This window comes from Pelophylax lessonae (assembly GCF_965119305.1).
Source record: "Pelophylax lessonae genome assembly, chromosome: 6".
Classification (NCBI taxonomy): Eukaryota; Metazoa; Chordata; class Amphibia; order Anura; family Ranidae; genus Pelophylax; species Pelophylax lessonae.
This window is the reverse complement of record NC_138773.1, coordinates 63,007,842-63,024,885: the sequence shown is the minus strand read 5'-3', so window position 1 is coordinate 63,024,885 and position 17,044 is coordinate 63,007,842. Positions and strand designations below refer to the sequence as shown.

The 17,044-nt window shown below is 43.8% G+C and overlaps 1 protein-coding gene across 1 annotated transcript in view; it reads left to right on the top strand.

Moving 5' to 3' along the window:
- The window catches only part of RAB26 (RAB26, member RAS oncogene family), a 509,349-nt gene extending 493,114 nt beyond the window's left edge, over positions 1 to 16,235 (top strand). Inside the window, exons 8-9 of the mRNA XM_082261275.1 lie at positions 10,322 to 10,398; positions 15,954 to 16,235. Coding sequence (XP_082117401.1) covers positions 10,322 to 10,398; positions 15,954 to 16,056 — 180 coding nt within the window. The 3' untranslated portion in view covers positions 16,057 to 16,235. The remainder of the gene's footprint in view (positions 1 to 10,321; positions 10,399 to 15,953) is intronic.
- Positions 16,236 to 17,044: the final 809 nt, after the last annotated feature.

Below are 17,044 nucleotides of genomic sequence, written 5' to 3'. Positions count from 1 at the left end.
AAAAGTCCTCAGATCTCACAAGTACACTAAAAGATAGAAAAAATAAAAAAAAAATTAAATAAAATGAAAAAAAAAAAGGGACCTTTAAACTGGTTGCTAGGCAACGACATTTGCCGTAGCACCGGTCCTCCAAGACCATAGAGTCGAGTGAGGGCAAGCTTGCCCTCACTCGACATCCTGTCTGTGAGGATCCGGGGTCGGATCGTTTTCCCCGCTGCCGGCGGGTCCGGTATGCGGGGAAAAGGACCAGAATGCGGCGGGAGGGGGGGGCACCTCTTCCGCCACCCCGGAAGGGTGATCCCGCGGCGAATCCGCCGCTGGGACCACCCTTATCGGAAAGCCAACCGTCCACCGTTTAAAAAAATACCAGGGTTATGGCAGCTATCTGCTGCCATAACACCGGTATTTAGGTTTAAACGGAGGACGTATATAAACCTTTTTGGACTTAGACATGGTGGCTGTATGAAGGATGACAGGTACTCGGGTACTTTGCTGGGCAGGTGACAGGTACTCTGGTACTGATGAGCAAGTGGCAGGTACTCGAGTACTCCGATAGGCAGGTGACAGGTACTCGGGTACTCTTATGGGCAGGTGATAGGTACTGATGAGTAGTACTGATACTGATAGGTGATACTGTACTGATGGGTACGAATGATCAGTACTGATACTGATAGGTGATAGGTACTGATGGGTACTGATGAGTACTGATGAGTAGTGATGGGTACTGATGAGCAGGTGGCAAGTACTCGGGTACTTCAGGTGTCAGGTACTCTGATGAGCAGGTGGAAGGTACTCGGGTACTCTGATGGGTAGGTGACAGGTACTCGGATGGGTAGGTGACAGGTACTCGGGTACTCCGATGACGGGTACTCGGGTGACGGGTACTCAAAGTACCAGAGTACCTGTCATCAGAGTACCCGAGTTCCTGTCATCAGAGTACCCGAGTTCCTGTCATCAGAGTACCCGAGTACCCGTCATCAGAGTACCCGAGTACCTGTCATCAGAGTACCCGAGTACCTGTCATCAGAGTACCCGAGTACCTGTCATCAGAGTACCCGAGTACCTGTCATCAGAGTACCCGTCATCAGAGTACCTGTCATCAGAGTACCCGAGTACCTGTCATCAGAGTACCCGAGTACCCGTCATCAGAGTACCCGAGTACCCGTCATCAGAGTACCCGAGTACCCATCATCAGAGTACCCGAGTACCTGTCATCAGAGTACCCGAGTACCTGTCATCAGAGTACCCGTCATCAGAGTACCCGAGTACCTGTCATCAGAGTACCCGAGTACCTGTCATCAGAGTACCCGAGTACCCAGCATCAGAGTACCTGAGTACCTGTCACCAGCCCATCAGAGTACCTGTCATCAGCCCATCAGAGTACCCGAGTACCTGTCATCAGAGTACCTGATGGGCTGGTGACAGGTACTCGGGTACTTTGATGGGCTAGTGACAGGTGCTTTTTATTGGGGGGGGGCAATCAGTGTGGTTGGGGTGCACTGTACTTGGTAACTAGCTGTTACCACAATCTCCTCCTCACACAGGATCAGTGTGTGAGGAGGAGAACACGGTGACAGTTAGTTACCGTGTTCTCTGTTGACATTTGTGACCGGCTGTGATTGGACACAGCTGGTCACGTGGTAAAAAGCCAATTTCATTGGCTCTTTACCTAGATCGGGGATGGGCTCTGGCCGAGGGACGAGCCTCGTCCCCGATCGCCACGCTGCGCGCCCCCGGGGGGCGCGCATTGAGGAAGGAACGAGCGGCTCGCGCTGGAGCCGCTCATGTGATCGGCTGTGATTGACACAGCCGATCACGTGGTAAACAGCCAATTTCATTGGCTGTTTACCTTGATCGGGGTTGGGCTCAGTCCGAGGGACGAGCCTCACCCCCGATCGCCGCGCTGCGCGCCCCCGGGGGCGCGCAGTAGCGGCGAGACCGGGCGGACGTCGAGAAAGGATTCCTGCCGACGTCATTTGACAATGGCTCGGTATGGAAGGGGTTAATGAAAGCTTTTAAAAGATTGAATACAACTTGAAATTACATCAAAATGTTAAAACATACATGAGATTTTAGGGATAGGGTTTAGATCTATTATCAGCTGTGGGGATTTTGGGTGCCAACATGTTACCTTCCGCCATATTTTGCTATACAAGGCCAGATGTATAAAACGGTCAGATTTTATTCCATTCAGACTGCCCATTTTGAAAACGTATAAGAACTAGGGGTGCACTAATTCCAATTTTTTTTTACGAGTACTCGCTGATATATATTAACGATATCTACCGCAACTGTTTTGTTTACACTTCAGCTGTCAGCAATGGTACAAAGCATTGAAAAGTTTTCTACAAATGACATTTTTCTTTTTAATTTTGCGCTTTTTTCAATGTGAAACATATAAATATATGTTAAAGGTGTAAAAATATTAGCGAACAAAGCAAACAAAAAAAGGTTTAAATTATTAATATTTTTTTAAATAGAAGTGAAAAAATAAAAAATAAATCAGCAGGAAAATATTTAATAAATGGAGAAGGATAATAAGGAGTTAATTAAGGCTGATTAGAGTACATTAATGGTTAATAAGGAGGAAAATGTAATTAAAAAAACAAAACAAAACATTTTTTCACTTGACAGATTGCTTTAGGCCACTTTCACTTATGCAACCTAAAAGTCACGTGATTTTTTTTACCACGATTTTGACTGGACTAAATAATGCCTATGTCAATGGACCTCAAAACGCATTAAAATCAGCCCAAAGTAGTGCAGGGACTTGAAGTCGCACAGATATGAATGGTACTTGTCATGCGACTCTACAGTCCCAAATCGCAGGACAGGTCGCAGAAGTGTGAAAGGGGCTTAAAACTGGCTTCATCTGCAGAGGGAAGTTCATTCCTTTGATTTGTAGATGAAGGAACAGATACAAAAAAAAAAAAAGTTTCTTTTTTTCTCTTCTTCAGCGGCATGTTGTTAATAAACTTTGCCCAGATGCTTTTTTAAATTTTTTGATAGTTCGAATTGCCGGGACTTGGTTTACACTTCAGCTGTCAACAGGGGAATCACACTGATGGCTGAATGAGTCATCAGTTGCTAAGGACGTGGCGGCCCCACTCCCTAACATCTGATACTTGCTGGCTTTCTTTTTTTTTTTAAATTTAAAGCGGTAGTATCACCATTTTTTTCACTTTTAACTTCAGGTAAGCCTATAATAAGGCTTACCTGTAGGTACAATTAATATCTCCTAAACCGACACGGTTTAGGAGATATTTGCAGTGCATGCAGCCGCTCACACGAGCGGCGCATGCGCTCTGAAGGTCCGGCGGACCTTCAGCTTCCCTTGCCGGCAGCTTGCCGGAAAATCGCTCCCGCGCATGCGCGGGAGTGACGTCATCGCGGCTCCGGCCAATCACAGCGCCGGAGCCGCTGAAACCCGGAAGAGACGCCGTGGGATCATGTCAGCGCCCGCAGCGGTGTCCGGGGGTCCGTGACGGGGCTTCGTTCTAAGGTAAGTAATTCATAATGAGCTAGTATGCGATGCATACTAGCTCATTATGCCTTTGTCTTGCAGGTTTTGTTTTTTTTTTCCTGGGTTTACAACCGCTTTAAGCTGTCAGTGAGGGAATTCCGCTGACAGCTGAGAGAACTGAGCCTGAAAATATCGGTTTCAGGTATCAGAGAATTTGCACTAGTACTGATACTCATGCAAATGCTTAGTATCTGCACCGATACCAGTACCAGTATTGGTGCAACCCTAATATGAACTGCAGCACTTCACGTCTTTTTTTCGAAGATCTGCTATGGCAGTCAAGGGCTATCATGGGTACACTTTCAGGAAATGTTAACACTTTCGCAACCAGCATACCCGTATATGCTGTTTCCAAGAAGTGGGGCTGCATATATATGTGCTGCTGTGTTTGTGCCAAAAGTATGCTGCACAGTGTGCTCCCAGCACAGAGACCAAGCTCTTACAGAGGGCTTCGGACCTTGTACTACTAATAAGGAATTGGGAGGCCTGGTTGCCGATCACCCGATTATTGTGATAGCTCTTCTCCTCTTGAATGGAGAAAAGGATACATTGTATCTTGTCCTCCTTGCTAGTGGAGAAAAGTGTAAGCAAAGAAATGTGTGTGTAAAAATAATAATCATGATATTAAAAATAAAGATAAAATAGCTAGATCAGTATTTGAGCTACAGTATCTCACAAAAAGTGAGTACACCCCTCACATTTTTGTAAATATTTTATTATATCTTTTCATGTGACAACACTGAAGAAATGACACTTTGCTACAATGTAAAGTAGTGAGTGTACAGCTTGTATAACAGTGTAAATTTGCTGTCCCCTCAAAATAACAACACACAGCCATTAATGTCTAAACCGCTGGCAAAAAAGTGACTACATCCCTAAGTGAAAATGTCCAAATTGGGCCCAAAGTGTCAATATTTTGTGTGGCCACCATTGTTTTTCAGCACTGCCTTAACATTCTCACCAGAGCTTCACAGGTTGCCACTGGAGTCCTCTTCCACTCCTCCATGACAACATCATGGAGATGGTGGATCCACCTTCCGTTTGAGGATGCCCCACAGATGTTCAATAGAGTTGGAGACATGGTCTGGAGACATACTTGGCCAGTCCATAACCTTTATCCTCAGCTTCTTTAGCTAGGCAGTGGTTGTCTTGGAGGTGTGTTTGGGGTCGTTATCATGTTGAAATACCCCATCCCCCAAGGGAGGGGATCATGCTCTGCTTCAGTATGTCACAGTACATGTTGGCATTCATGGTTCCCTTAAAGAGGATCAGGTCCTCTTAAACAGCAGCCTGCAAAACCTTGCGGCCAAAGGAAGCATTCGCAGATGCCAACACATCCATTTTATAAAAACTTTGTACCGGCGACCAGGTGGCTGCCTTGCAAACCTGCGTCACTGACGCTTGATGATGGAAGGCCCAGGAGGCCCTAAGCGCCCTAGTAGAGTGCACCTTGACAGGAAAAGGAGGAACCTGACCCCTGATGGAATAAGCCTGAACCACCGTCTGTCTGACCCAAACCTTTGTGAGGTCCATCCGTGAGCACAAAGAGAGTCTGACTTCCTGAAAGACTCCGTAGCTGTCAGGTACACCCATATTGCCAGGACCACATCCAAGGCATGCAAGGAAATTTCCTTCGGATGTTTAGGCCTGGGACACAGGGAAGGCAACACAATGTCTTAATTCAAATTCAAATGAAAGTCAACGACCACCTTAGGAAGGAATGACAGACAGGGGCAAAGCACCACCTTATCCTTTTGAATCACCAAATAAGGTGAACGACAGGATAACACTGCCAGTTCCAACACCGTGTGCAGAGGTGATAGCCAACAAAAAGGCGACCTTTTGGGACAGTGTAAGCAGGGGAATCTCCTGGATATTTTCAAAGGGAGGCTTCTGTAGAGCTGAAAGCACCAAATTCAGATCCCAAAGGTGGCAACAGAGCCTGCACTGGGGGAACCAAATGTCGGACACCCTGAAAAAAAGTACACACCAGGTAGTGTGTAGCCAAAGATCGATACCTGGCCCTTGATGGTACTCAAGGCCAATTTCTGTTGAAGGAAGGTTAAGATCCAAGCCACTGAGGAAGAGCAAGGATGAACCACAAGAGACTCACACTACGCAATGTACATCTTCCACATACGATAGTAGATCTTCCTAGAAGTAGATTTCCTAGCTTTTAACAGTGTCAGAATCACAGACTCACATAAACCTCTATCCATCAGCACCTGTAGTTCAACAGCCAAGCCGTCAAACCCAGCGACTGTAAAGCAGGATGGAAGATCGGGCCTTGGGAAAGCAGATCCTCCCTGAGAGGAAGCTTCCAAGGAACTTTGGCAACCAGCCGCACAAGATCGGCATACCAAGCCCGGCGAACCCAGTCCAAAGCCAATAAGATGACCGGAATCCCTTCTGCCTGGATCCTGCATAGATGTCTTGCAGAAGCTTGAGAGGAGGGAAGGCGTAAATCAGACGATACAGACTCTACGGGGCCACCAGCCCATCTGTGGCATCCACCAGAGGATCCCTTGACTGAGCCACAAACCTCTGTACCTTTCTGTTGAGCTAAGATGCCAACAGATCCACCTTGGGGGTGCCCCACCGGAGACACAGCTGATGAAACACCTCCGGGTGAAGGGACCACTCCCCTTGGTCCAATGCCTGCAGACTGAGGTAATCTGCCTGCCAATTTTCCACCCCAGGAATGTCCACGGCGGAGAGGGCTGGAACAAACAGTTCTGCCCACCTTAGAATGCCGGCTACCTACAGAGCCGCTAGGGCACTTCTTGTGCCCCCTTGGTGATTGACATAAGCCACGGCCGTGGCAATGTCCGATCCAATGTGCACAGAGCATCCCAGAAGACGATCCGTCCAATGATCCAGACAGTCTGAACGCTCGGAGTTCCAGGACATTGATCGGTAGTGTGGACTCTTCCAGTGTCCACATCCCCTGAGCAGAATGCTTGCCGAGGACGCTTCCCCAGCCGGACAGGCTGGCATCCGTGGTAACCACTGTCAATACAAGGGGAGGAAGGATTTTTTTCAGCCAAAGCGCCGGAGAGCGAAGCCACCATGGCAGGGACTCCTTTGTTCCCTGACTCAGCCGGATCTGATTGTCCACAGAGTCTTGTCCCATTTGATCAGAATCTCGTTTTGCAGGGACCTTGTATGGAACTGTGCAAACGGAACCGCCTCAAAAGTAGATACCATCAGGCAGCAATATTGACCCTAGCCTATTTTTTGATAATGGTAACACTGATATGTAAGGTTGAGTCAAATTATTATTAGTCCTATTTTGGAGTGGATTTAATATTAGCCACATTTTTGATTCACAGGTATAGTGATAGGTTTATAGTGCTATACTCTCTCCTAAAGTGATTGCACTGAAGTTTCTTGGGGTTAAATATTTATTTTATCCTCTGTCAAAAAAGGGGCTGAACAATGAAACATTGGCACATGCCCTTCACATGGCTTGAGTTCCTTTTAGCCCACGTTCACATTGGTATGATTTGACATGTCAAATCGGAGGCAATTGCCGGCAATCGCACTGTCCGGGGGGGGGCATTTCCATAGACACCTGTTCAGCAACCCGCACAGATGTCTGTGAAATTGCCGTGGAAGTCAGACTGAAATGCCGGCTTGAAGTCGTGTGAATTCAGCTGAACTCACACAATTTTAAAATGGCCCCAGTGTGAACCTGGGCTAAAGGGAATATCCTGAGAAAAAAAAAAAGGCGACCATCACTTTATAAAACTCTGGTCCGACCACATCTGGAGTATTCTGTCCAGTTCTGGTCGCCAATCCTCAGAAGGGATGTAAAGGAGTTGGAGACAGTCCAGAGAAGAGCAACTAAACTGATTAGGGGATTGGAGGACCTTAATTATGAAGAGCGCTTACAAGCGCTTGATTTATTCTCCCTGGAAAGGAGACGCCTGATAGGGGACATAATAGCAATTTACAAGTACCTCAACGGTGATCTCAGCATAGAAAAAAACTGTTCAGTCGCAATGACTGCATGAGGACACGAGGTCATACAATGCGATTCGAGGAGAAGAGATTTAACCTTAGGCTACGAAGGGGGTTTTTTACAGTAAGGGCTACAAGATTGTGGAATTCTCTACCACAAGTGGTAGTAACTGCGGGGAGTATGGCTATTCTTAAAAGACTCTTGGACGTACATCTCAAGGATCAAAACATTCAGTGGTATGGGAAATGATTACGTCCACACACACCTACACAGGTTGAACTGGATGGACTATTGTCTTTATTCAACCTCAACTACTATGTAACTGTAGACAACCTCCAGAAAAATGTCAAAATGCTGATTTTGACTTCAGTATATCCTCCTGTGCATGCCTGTTCTGTAGAGGGCTAAAATACATTTTCTTCAATCCTAATTTCAGTCAGGATCCATTCACTCTCCCTTCTAACCTGGGGTACTTACAAGTATGCAGGAAAAAGATTAGACACACTGTGGTATTTCCAATCTATTTAGGGCTTAATTTCCTGTAAACAAACCTATATGTGACAGCAAGTGGACAGGTATAATATGGCCCCCTAACTAATAAAAATAATACACGTTGACAAAAGGAGTATACTGTACATTTTAGCATATATTAATAAATCATGAATAAACCTTCTAAAACACTAGTCATTGTTCTAGCTTTTCTTGTGGGAAATTGTGCCTTTATCTGAAGTTAGTTGCGTTCCCACAATACTATGTCAATCTTATTATTTTAGTTACATTTGTCAAGGACATGTGCTCAAGCAGAAAAGAGAAAGGTTGAGTTGAATTATTATTAGCCATATTTTGGATTGGTTTTATTATTAGCCACGTTTTTTGATTCACAGTTTTAGTGATAAGTTTTTAGCAATATACTCTCTCCTAAAGTGATTGCGCTGAAGTTTCTTGGGTTTTATTAGGTGTAAAGATTTGTTTTATCCTCCGTCATAAGAGGGCTAAACAATGAAACATTGGCACACGCCCTTCACATGACTGGAGTTCCACTTTAAAAGTAACATCTTGTGGAAAAGAAAAAAGGAGACCTTTATTGCAAACAACAACCTCCAGAAAATGTTTAAATGCTGACTTTGACTGCAGTATGTCCTCCTGTGCATGCCTGTTCTGTAGAGGCCTGAAATACATTTCCTTCAATCCTTACTGTAAGGATTTAGTCAGGATCCATTCCCTCTCCCTTCTAACCTGGGGTACTTACGAGTACTCAGGAATAAGATTAGACACACCATGGTATTTCCAATCTATTCAGGGCTTTATTTCCTGTACACAAATTTGTGACAGCAAGTGAGCAGGTATAATATGACCCTTTAACCAATAAAAATAATACACATTGACCAAAGGAGTATAAATTTTAGCATATTCATAAGTCATGAATAAATCTTCTAAAACACTAGTCATTGTTCTAGCTTTTCTTGTGGGAAATTGTGCCTTTATCTGAATTTAGTAGCGTTCCCACAATATTATGTCAAGCTTATTATTTTAGTTATATTTGTCAAGGACATATGCTCATGCAGAACTGCGAAACAGTCAAAGACAGATACTTAAAAAGTAACTCTATCACGGACTAAGAAACCAACAAAAAAAAATTAAAGGGTAACTATCACTCATCAATCTATTTACCTGCCAGTAGCAAGGAAAGGAACCTGTGTAATATTCAACTTGCTCTAGTCTGAGGTTACAGGAAGAGAACGATGAGAATGTTCTCCTCCCTCTCATGTGACTGTCTGGGCCAATCACTAAGCATTAGTACTGTCACATGAAAGAAATGGGAGTCAGTCACTGGGGCGTTTTCTCCACTGAATGGATTTGTGGGGCAGCAAAGGAATGGTGACAATGTGCTATATGCAGGGAATGCAGTTAGAACCTTGGAAGCTGTGCCCAAAAAAAGGCAGGCAGAGGGAAAAGGACTAGTCTGCACTATCGCCTATGGTCTTCCTGCAGCTGATCTTTTATCATTACTGACTTATCATGTCTTGTCCTGCACTGTGTGGAGGTGGACTTCTTGGTAGAGGAAGGGATTTGCTTCCTTATGTCAGAGCCTTAAGCAAGGACAACAGTAAACAGCAGAGTGGTGACATCACCAAATCTTACTCCAAAACTACTGAGACTAGTAGTCAGAGGCAGCAGTGCCCAAGATCTCACACTGCAGATGTACCATGTGCACTCCCATCCACTTGTTTTTTTTACAGGCCACAACCTGATCTCCAAGTTTCCCTTTTTTAAATGTGCATAGGCAGATACAGGCAGTGCTCCCTTACAGGGCCCGGGGCCCAGAAGGGCCTGCCTTTGGGTAATGCCAGTGCAGTGTCATTTCAGCAGAGCATAAGAGAACAGTGCAGCGTCAGTCTATACCTCTCCTCCTGCTTACTCCCCCTTCCTGTCCCTTCAAGCACACCTCCACCTCCCTTCACAATGGATTGACAGTAGAGGGGAGGGAGGTTGGTTCTGTGAAGCCTCCTGTTGGATGATTCACAGCATAATGGTGCAATATGGGTCAAGAATTGCCAAAGAACAACAAAAGGCAGCACACTCTTCAGTAGAGGTTAGTTATCTTTTTCTTTTTTTTAATCTCTCGTTTATGGAGTCCTGGTTCCTGGCAAGGACCATTAACTAGACTGTGTGCGCAGAGGCAGTTGGGGTAGCTTCTAGCCTCTGTTCTAGCAGCAGTCCTCTGCAGTGTTTGAGTAGAAAGATAGGATGTATGGGGCCCCTGTGTTTTCTACTGGTGGCCCTGGGGATGATAGACCTTGTGCATCACTCCACGACTTTGTTGTGTCTTGCAGGAATATGGTGTGCCATTTATGGAGACGAGTGCCAAAAGTGGACTAAATGTGGACTTAGCATTCACGGCCATTGCAAAGTAAGTCCATCTCTACCTACCTCTCAAAGTTTAGAAACGTCTATGGAAGGAGATGACGTAGATTAATTACAATTTATACAAACTGTATTCCCTTGTGCACACTTGGTTTACACTAATGTCATAATATGTATACAAATAACCTGCGCCCCTTATTGAGCACCAGCCGCTAGCTCAAATACTGGAAAATTACTATAATATAATACACACACAAGCAGCGCTGGTAAAATAAAATATGAATTAAAATTATGATCATCAAAGTCCAACAGGTATGAGGATAATGCAGAGGATTCAGAAATACGGACTTTTCACCCAGGTGCTTGGCACTGCAGAGTAGTGACATAAACCTTCCACCACACACTGACTCTGACCGACAGGGGAAGACCAGAAGAGCAGTAAGTGAGTTAGGGGACCACTAAACCCCGCTATCCCTGGAGGGAAACTCAGGACATCCATGGATCCAATCAGCCAGCATATAACACTATGGGCGTGTCTCTCTGGCATTCCTCCAATGTATGAGGTCTGATGAAATACGGATGTGTTTTATGCCTGTCTGGAGTTATAAGGAGGATTGATTCTACATTTCACTATATGCAGAGTATGGTTATTAAAGGCTTTCTGCTGCTGGCCGATTGGATTCACGGATGTCCCGAGTTTCCCACCAGGGATAGCGGGGTTTGGTGGTTCCCTACATCACTTACTGCTGTTCTGATCTTCACCTATTGGTAAGAGTCAATGTGTGGTGGAAGGTTTATGTCACTACGCTGCAGTGCCAAGCACCTGGGTGAAAAGTCCGTATTCCTGAATCCTCTGCATTATCCTCATACCTGTTGGACTTTGACGATCATTATTTTACCAGTGCTGCTTGTGTGTATTATAATGTCATAATATGCCAAGGTAAGACACTTGCCTGTCTTGACACACAGCGGTCTCACCTGGGTTCAGTTAAGCTGGATACACACTATACAACTTTTGTTGTTAGATTTCCTTTAGATTTACCTTCAACTATGTAGTACAAGGGCCTGCCTGATTGCATACAAATTAAAAGTGTTTATATTTGACCTCATATTATATGGTTTTGGTAAATCTAAAAGGGAAAAAAAATCTAAAGACAATTGTATAGTGTGTATGGCCCATTAGAATGGACATAGATAGTCCTAAAAGGAGAGCAGGCCCCTGGCAACAATTCAGATTACAGCTGTTGTGAAGGTTTAAAAGTAAAAAGAATGATGTTGTCATGGAAACTTTTCTTTTATAAATTATTCCTAATAACCCCTAAGGAAATAGTTTTACGCTATTCACTACTACTCCATTCTTGATAATATGTCATGGTGGTAAAGTGAACATCACATGTTTAGGCCATTTTAAGAGGGGAGCAACTTTACAATTAAAAATATCTTAATTTTAGTGTTTTTAAAAAGCCAGCTTATTTCTACATGCTTTTTAGAGAACATGGAACCATTCATATTAGCCCGGGCTCCAGAGAAGCGATGTCTGAAATAATCCAGTAATAACTGCAAAGGTTTATGAGCTAAAGTGAATTGCAGGAACTTAGTGCATATAACTCTCATTGCATTTTGGAGCTTTTAACCACTTTCAGACCGGAGTATTTGGCTGCTCAATGACCAGGCCCTATTTTGAGATTCAGCACTGCGTGACTTTAATGGACAATTGCATGGTCATGTGACACTGTATCCAAACAAAACTGACATCCTTTTCCCCCCCCAGAAATAGAGCTTTCTTTTGGTGGTATTTGATCACCTGTGCGATTTTTATTTTTTATAAACAAAAAAAATATAATCTTTTTCACACTTTTATATGAAACAAAAAAAAAAAAAGAATTTTAGATTTTAGGCCCATTTGTTTTCTGCTACATATTTTTAGTAAACGTAAAAAAAAAAAAAAAATAAATCGCAATAAGCGATTTTGATTGGTTTGCGCAAAAATTATTGCTTTTACTGACTACTGGAAAGATGGTAATTTTTATTGTTTTTTTTACTAGTAATATCTGCAATCTGCGATTTTTTGTGGGACTGCGGCAGACAGATCAGACCCCTGACATTTTTGGGGCTACCAGTGACATTGGCAGCAAAGGGGTTAACAGTATTGTGATCAAGGGATTAATTAAATGTGACCCTAGGGGCATGATTCTAACTGTGGGGGGGGGGGGTTGGGCTTGTGAAGTCATCACAGAGACATGTGACCCTATATAGCAGGATCACATGACATCTGTGATCACTTCAGGGAGAAATACAGATGGCTGCGTTTACATCAGCAGTCCGTCCTTCTGTCCGCAGCAGGAGATCGCGAGTGGCCTGCGGAGCCACCTATAATACATACTACCTTCCCCGTTGACGAGCGGGGGCGAGCGCGCCTCCGGCGGCACGCAATCGCACCCTAGCTCCTCCCAGGCGAGCGCCGTACATATACAGGACTTTGCCTGGAAGAGCCAGCCTGCCACAGTACATCTGCGGTAGCTGGGGCTAAAGTGGTTAAAACCTAGAGAAAACACAATTTATCAAAGCTTTAACCTGCCCCTTAAACTATTGGTGCATGACAATGGACAAATCACTAACAAAAAAAGGAAAAAAAAAAAAAAGGAGGGAATGCTCTATTCACACTTTTACAACTCCAAAGTAGCATGACTTTGGGGAGCAGCTTTGGATGGGTGCAACTTGTCCCTCTGCAAAGTAGGACCCACTGTTGCATGTAAAACATTCAGGTATGACTTTCATGCAACCTTTGAGGGTTAAAATTAGTGTATGGCCCCCAAGTTACTTGAAAGGCAGACCCAAGTAGTGCATGAAATACTTTGAAGTCTCACATAAATAAATGGGTATCGTCTGAACCTTTGACCAGTATAATTAAATCTGAATTCCAGGTTTGTACTGCATTGCATAGTTACATTGGTCCAGCTTGGACCAACGTAAGCATGTATGTCTCATGCCTAAGAGACCTCTATGAAAGTTGACAATCACTGCCGTATTTTGCGCTACAACCATGATAACTGCAGTCTGACAGGTCCTGTGCCAGGGGGGCTTCCTCTCTGCTTACTGACCATGAGGGGGAAAAAGGGGGCTGCTCAACTCAACACTGATGCCATTCAGAAGAGTGCCTTGCATTTTTTTCAATGGATGTAAGGCATTCTCTGGCCAAGGTGAAGAGAAGACAGACGTCACTATCTCCTCCTCATGTGAAATCAGAACACTTTGTATTCACAGAAAAATTACAAAGAATTATTTGAATGGCAGTAGTGCAGAGCAGGTGCTCATGTGTGGTCAGTGAACAGAGGGGGGGGGGTTAGTTCAGAAAATTGCTGTCATCACTGTAGTAGCCCTTCACATATGACATACATACTTTGGTCAAAGCTGGAATAAAAAATTATACCTGAAGTTCAGCTTTAGGTGCTTCCAATGGGGCAGCAATAGCAGTTGAGGTGCTTGCCTTTTTGCTTTAGCTTATAGTCCAAAATGACTACATGTACACAAATAAGTCATATAGAATAAGCATCCATATTATGCTTTGCCCGAACTTGACTACAAAGTTTATCCTTCACTATACTGGAAACACTCAATGCCAAAACTATGAAAATTACAACTAGAAATAAAAAAGGTTGAACTTTACTGGCATATCAAGGAGCACAACAGAAGTATATAAAAATATACATTACATATATTAAAAACATAACCAAAATACTTGGTAAAAACCATCAACTCAATGTTTTCTGTGTAGGCAATTTTTTTTTATCATAAAAAACACAGTATCATACACTAAAAGGCTAATTTGCCAGATCTTAAAGCATATATGTAAATTCCTGATGGGTCACTGTTTCTCTTTGAAGCTTCATCAGGACTCATGAAGCTGGTTATGAATAACTCAATGCCTATGCTCAGCCAATGCACCAGATAGAACTCCCTGGACAGGCACCGAGATACCAAGAGGGACCAATCACATAGGTTAATGTAAAATGGACAACCAACATTACCACAGAAGTGAGAGATCAAGCAATATAACCCAGTGCTTAAATAGTCCTGATTCTATGCATCATTATGCAATATGGGAGAGGGCAAGAAAACAGCCCCCACTGCGGATAATCAAACCAGCAGATTTAAATGTCTGGGCTCTTTCCTTTCAGGATGTACCACTGACTGCTCTTGAATGGACCACTTGGGATGAGATTTCCTATCCTCCTATGTATAATCTATATATAAAATATATGTTGGACACATGAGGCCATAGCATTTTTATAATCTGCTGGTTTGATCCACAGTGGGGACTGGTTTATTGCCAGATATGTGGAATCAGGATTGTATGTACCAGTGAAGGAAATTTTAAAGCTTGTTATATTGCATGGATCTCGCACTTCTATAGTATTCGAATCTAAAAAAAAAATTCCAGGACCAGAGATCCCAGCAAGGAACTAGGTCCTTATTCATGACTAGGTAAAAAAACTGGAGCACCTATAGAAGGGAGAGAAAGTATACCCCCTGGACTTGCCCATAGGTGTAGCCAGATTCTTTTCGGCCTAGTGTCCTACTCCTGTAGGGGGCAGTATAACCCAATGGTTATGAAGATAAGGAGCTGTGTCAATGAACAAAAGAAATGTTTATATACTTTTGTTGTGCTCCTTGATATGCCAGTAAAGTCTGACCTTTTTTCTAGTTGTAAAGTTTATTCTTGCTTTACTAGACTGCCCTTTCAAAAAACATGCTTGGTTGACAGCACCACCAAGTTTAGAATTCCTTCCCTAGGTTCACCTCAAAAAAGGCTTAAACTTAGTTGAGCAGGCACTAAAAGGTTAGTCTTGCTTGGAAAGTAATTAAGCAACAAGCTTACCTAACTCAAGCACCAAGAGGAGCTACTACCCCACCACTAGCATTTGTCAAAAATTGGCATTTGCACCTCTGGGGTGCAGAGCTCAGTCAGTCCCTGTAGGGCCAATCACCAGTGTTGTCATGTTTTACTAGCAAAGGGAGCATAACTAAGCTACACAACCTTGTCTGCAAGATTCAGCTTATCACTCGCTACTTTCTCACCCTTGAAAAGGCCATCTATTGTTGGGATGGGATGTGGAATAGGCAAATTCTCTAGAGCAGGGGTCTGCAAGCGTTCTAAACAAATGGCCAGATTAGTGTCCCTCGGATTTTAGGACAGCCAGTAAAAATATAAAATGCCAAAGCATCAGTGGGAGCAGACTGGTCAGTAGGTGTGGTGTCAGTGGAAGAAGCAGTGCCCCCCAGGGGCTGTATAAAAAAAAAAGGTATGCAAAGCGCCAGCTTGGCTACCACTGCTCTGGAGCAAGGGTCTCCAAGGTCCAGCCCGCAGCTCACCAAGACTAGCTTCAGATTCACTGCATTGTACTGCCAGTCAAGGCTCTTTTGTAGACAGCACCTGCTAACAGTACCCAGAGAAAGTCCCTGCAAAGCTGATCTCTGATCTGAGGGCAACACAGATGTACCATTCAACCCCTCTGCTGGCAGCCTGTCAAATTGTATTCTGCTATTGTGGATTTGTTTAACCCTTCAATTTAACATACAAATTTTATTATCTTCCAACAGAGAATTAAAACACAGGTCCATGAAGCTCCCCAATGAGCCAAAATTTAAACTCCATGACTACGTCAAGAAGGAAGTCAAAGGCTCAGGATGCTGCAAGTCCTGATTCTGCCACCTGCTTTCTGTACAAAGACTTGATGAGAACTTTAAGCCTCTCCACTAAGGGGGGGTCATTCAAGAATCCACCAAGCACAGCCCCCTTTATTCTGTGGAAGAGCATTCTCTGTGCATGTCTGTGTTTGTATCTGTGAGGGTAGCAATCTGATGTGTTCAACAAAAGGACATCTAAACAACTAGACACGGATTCTGCACATGCTGATTGTAAGGATGACATTTGGGTATAATGCATATTTACTGTAACACATACCACATCTTGAAGATCAGTTTTATAGGGAAAAAACTACAGTACAGCTGTGCAGAGCTACAATTTATATGTACATATCTGGTTGTTATGGGGCATTGCGTTCATAAACTTCAATGAATGTATTAAATTTTGGTGGGATTGCCTCACAGAATGCACCGACGTGATAATTCAGGGATCAGAACTGCACATGCTTGTAGATTTTCTTGGGTAAGCCATCATCACAGCTGCTGATGAAGGTTTGGGTGTCCTTTTGTCCACACATGCATCTGCAGCTTCTAAACCCAAGAAGCTTCCGGGCTTTTTCTATATATTTTGCCGTTATCAAGACGAGAAGCTCTGTGTGTATGTGTTCCAAAGACCATTTCGGTTGGATTCTGTTGTACTTGTTGCTTTAGAAGTATAGGTAGCCTTTCTGTAAGCCACAGCATTGTAATAAAGCACCTTGGCCTCTCACCCAAAGGTGCAGTATGGAATTCCGACGCTATGGCCAACTGGCTGCCTCATTTACCAGTACAAGAATTTCAATACAGTTCTAGGTCAGTCAACAAAACCTGAAGATTATAGGTTAACCGCTTGGAACAGGCCAATGCAGACAGAAGACACTAAGGCCCCATATGCATTACCTCAAAGTGATGTGATCATCAGTATAGCTTCTGTTGGCTTCCATTCCACAAGTGGATGGCCATAAACAAGTATTTGGATTAATCGTTTGTTAAAACCCATTTTCATA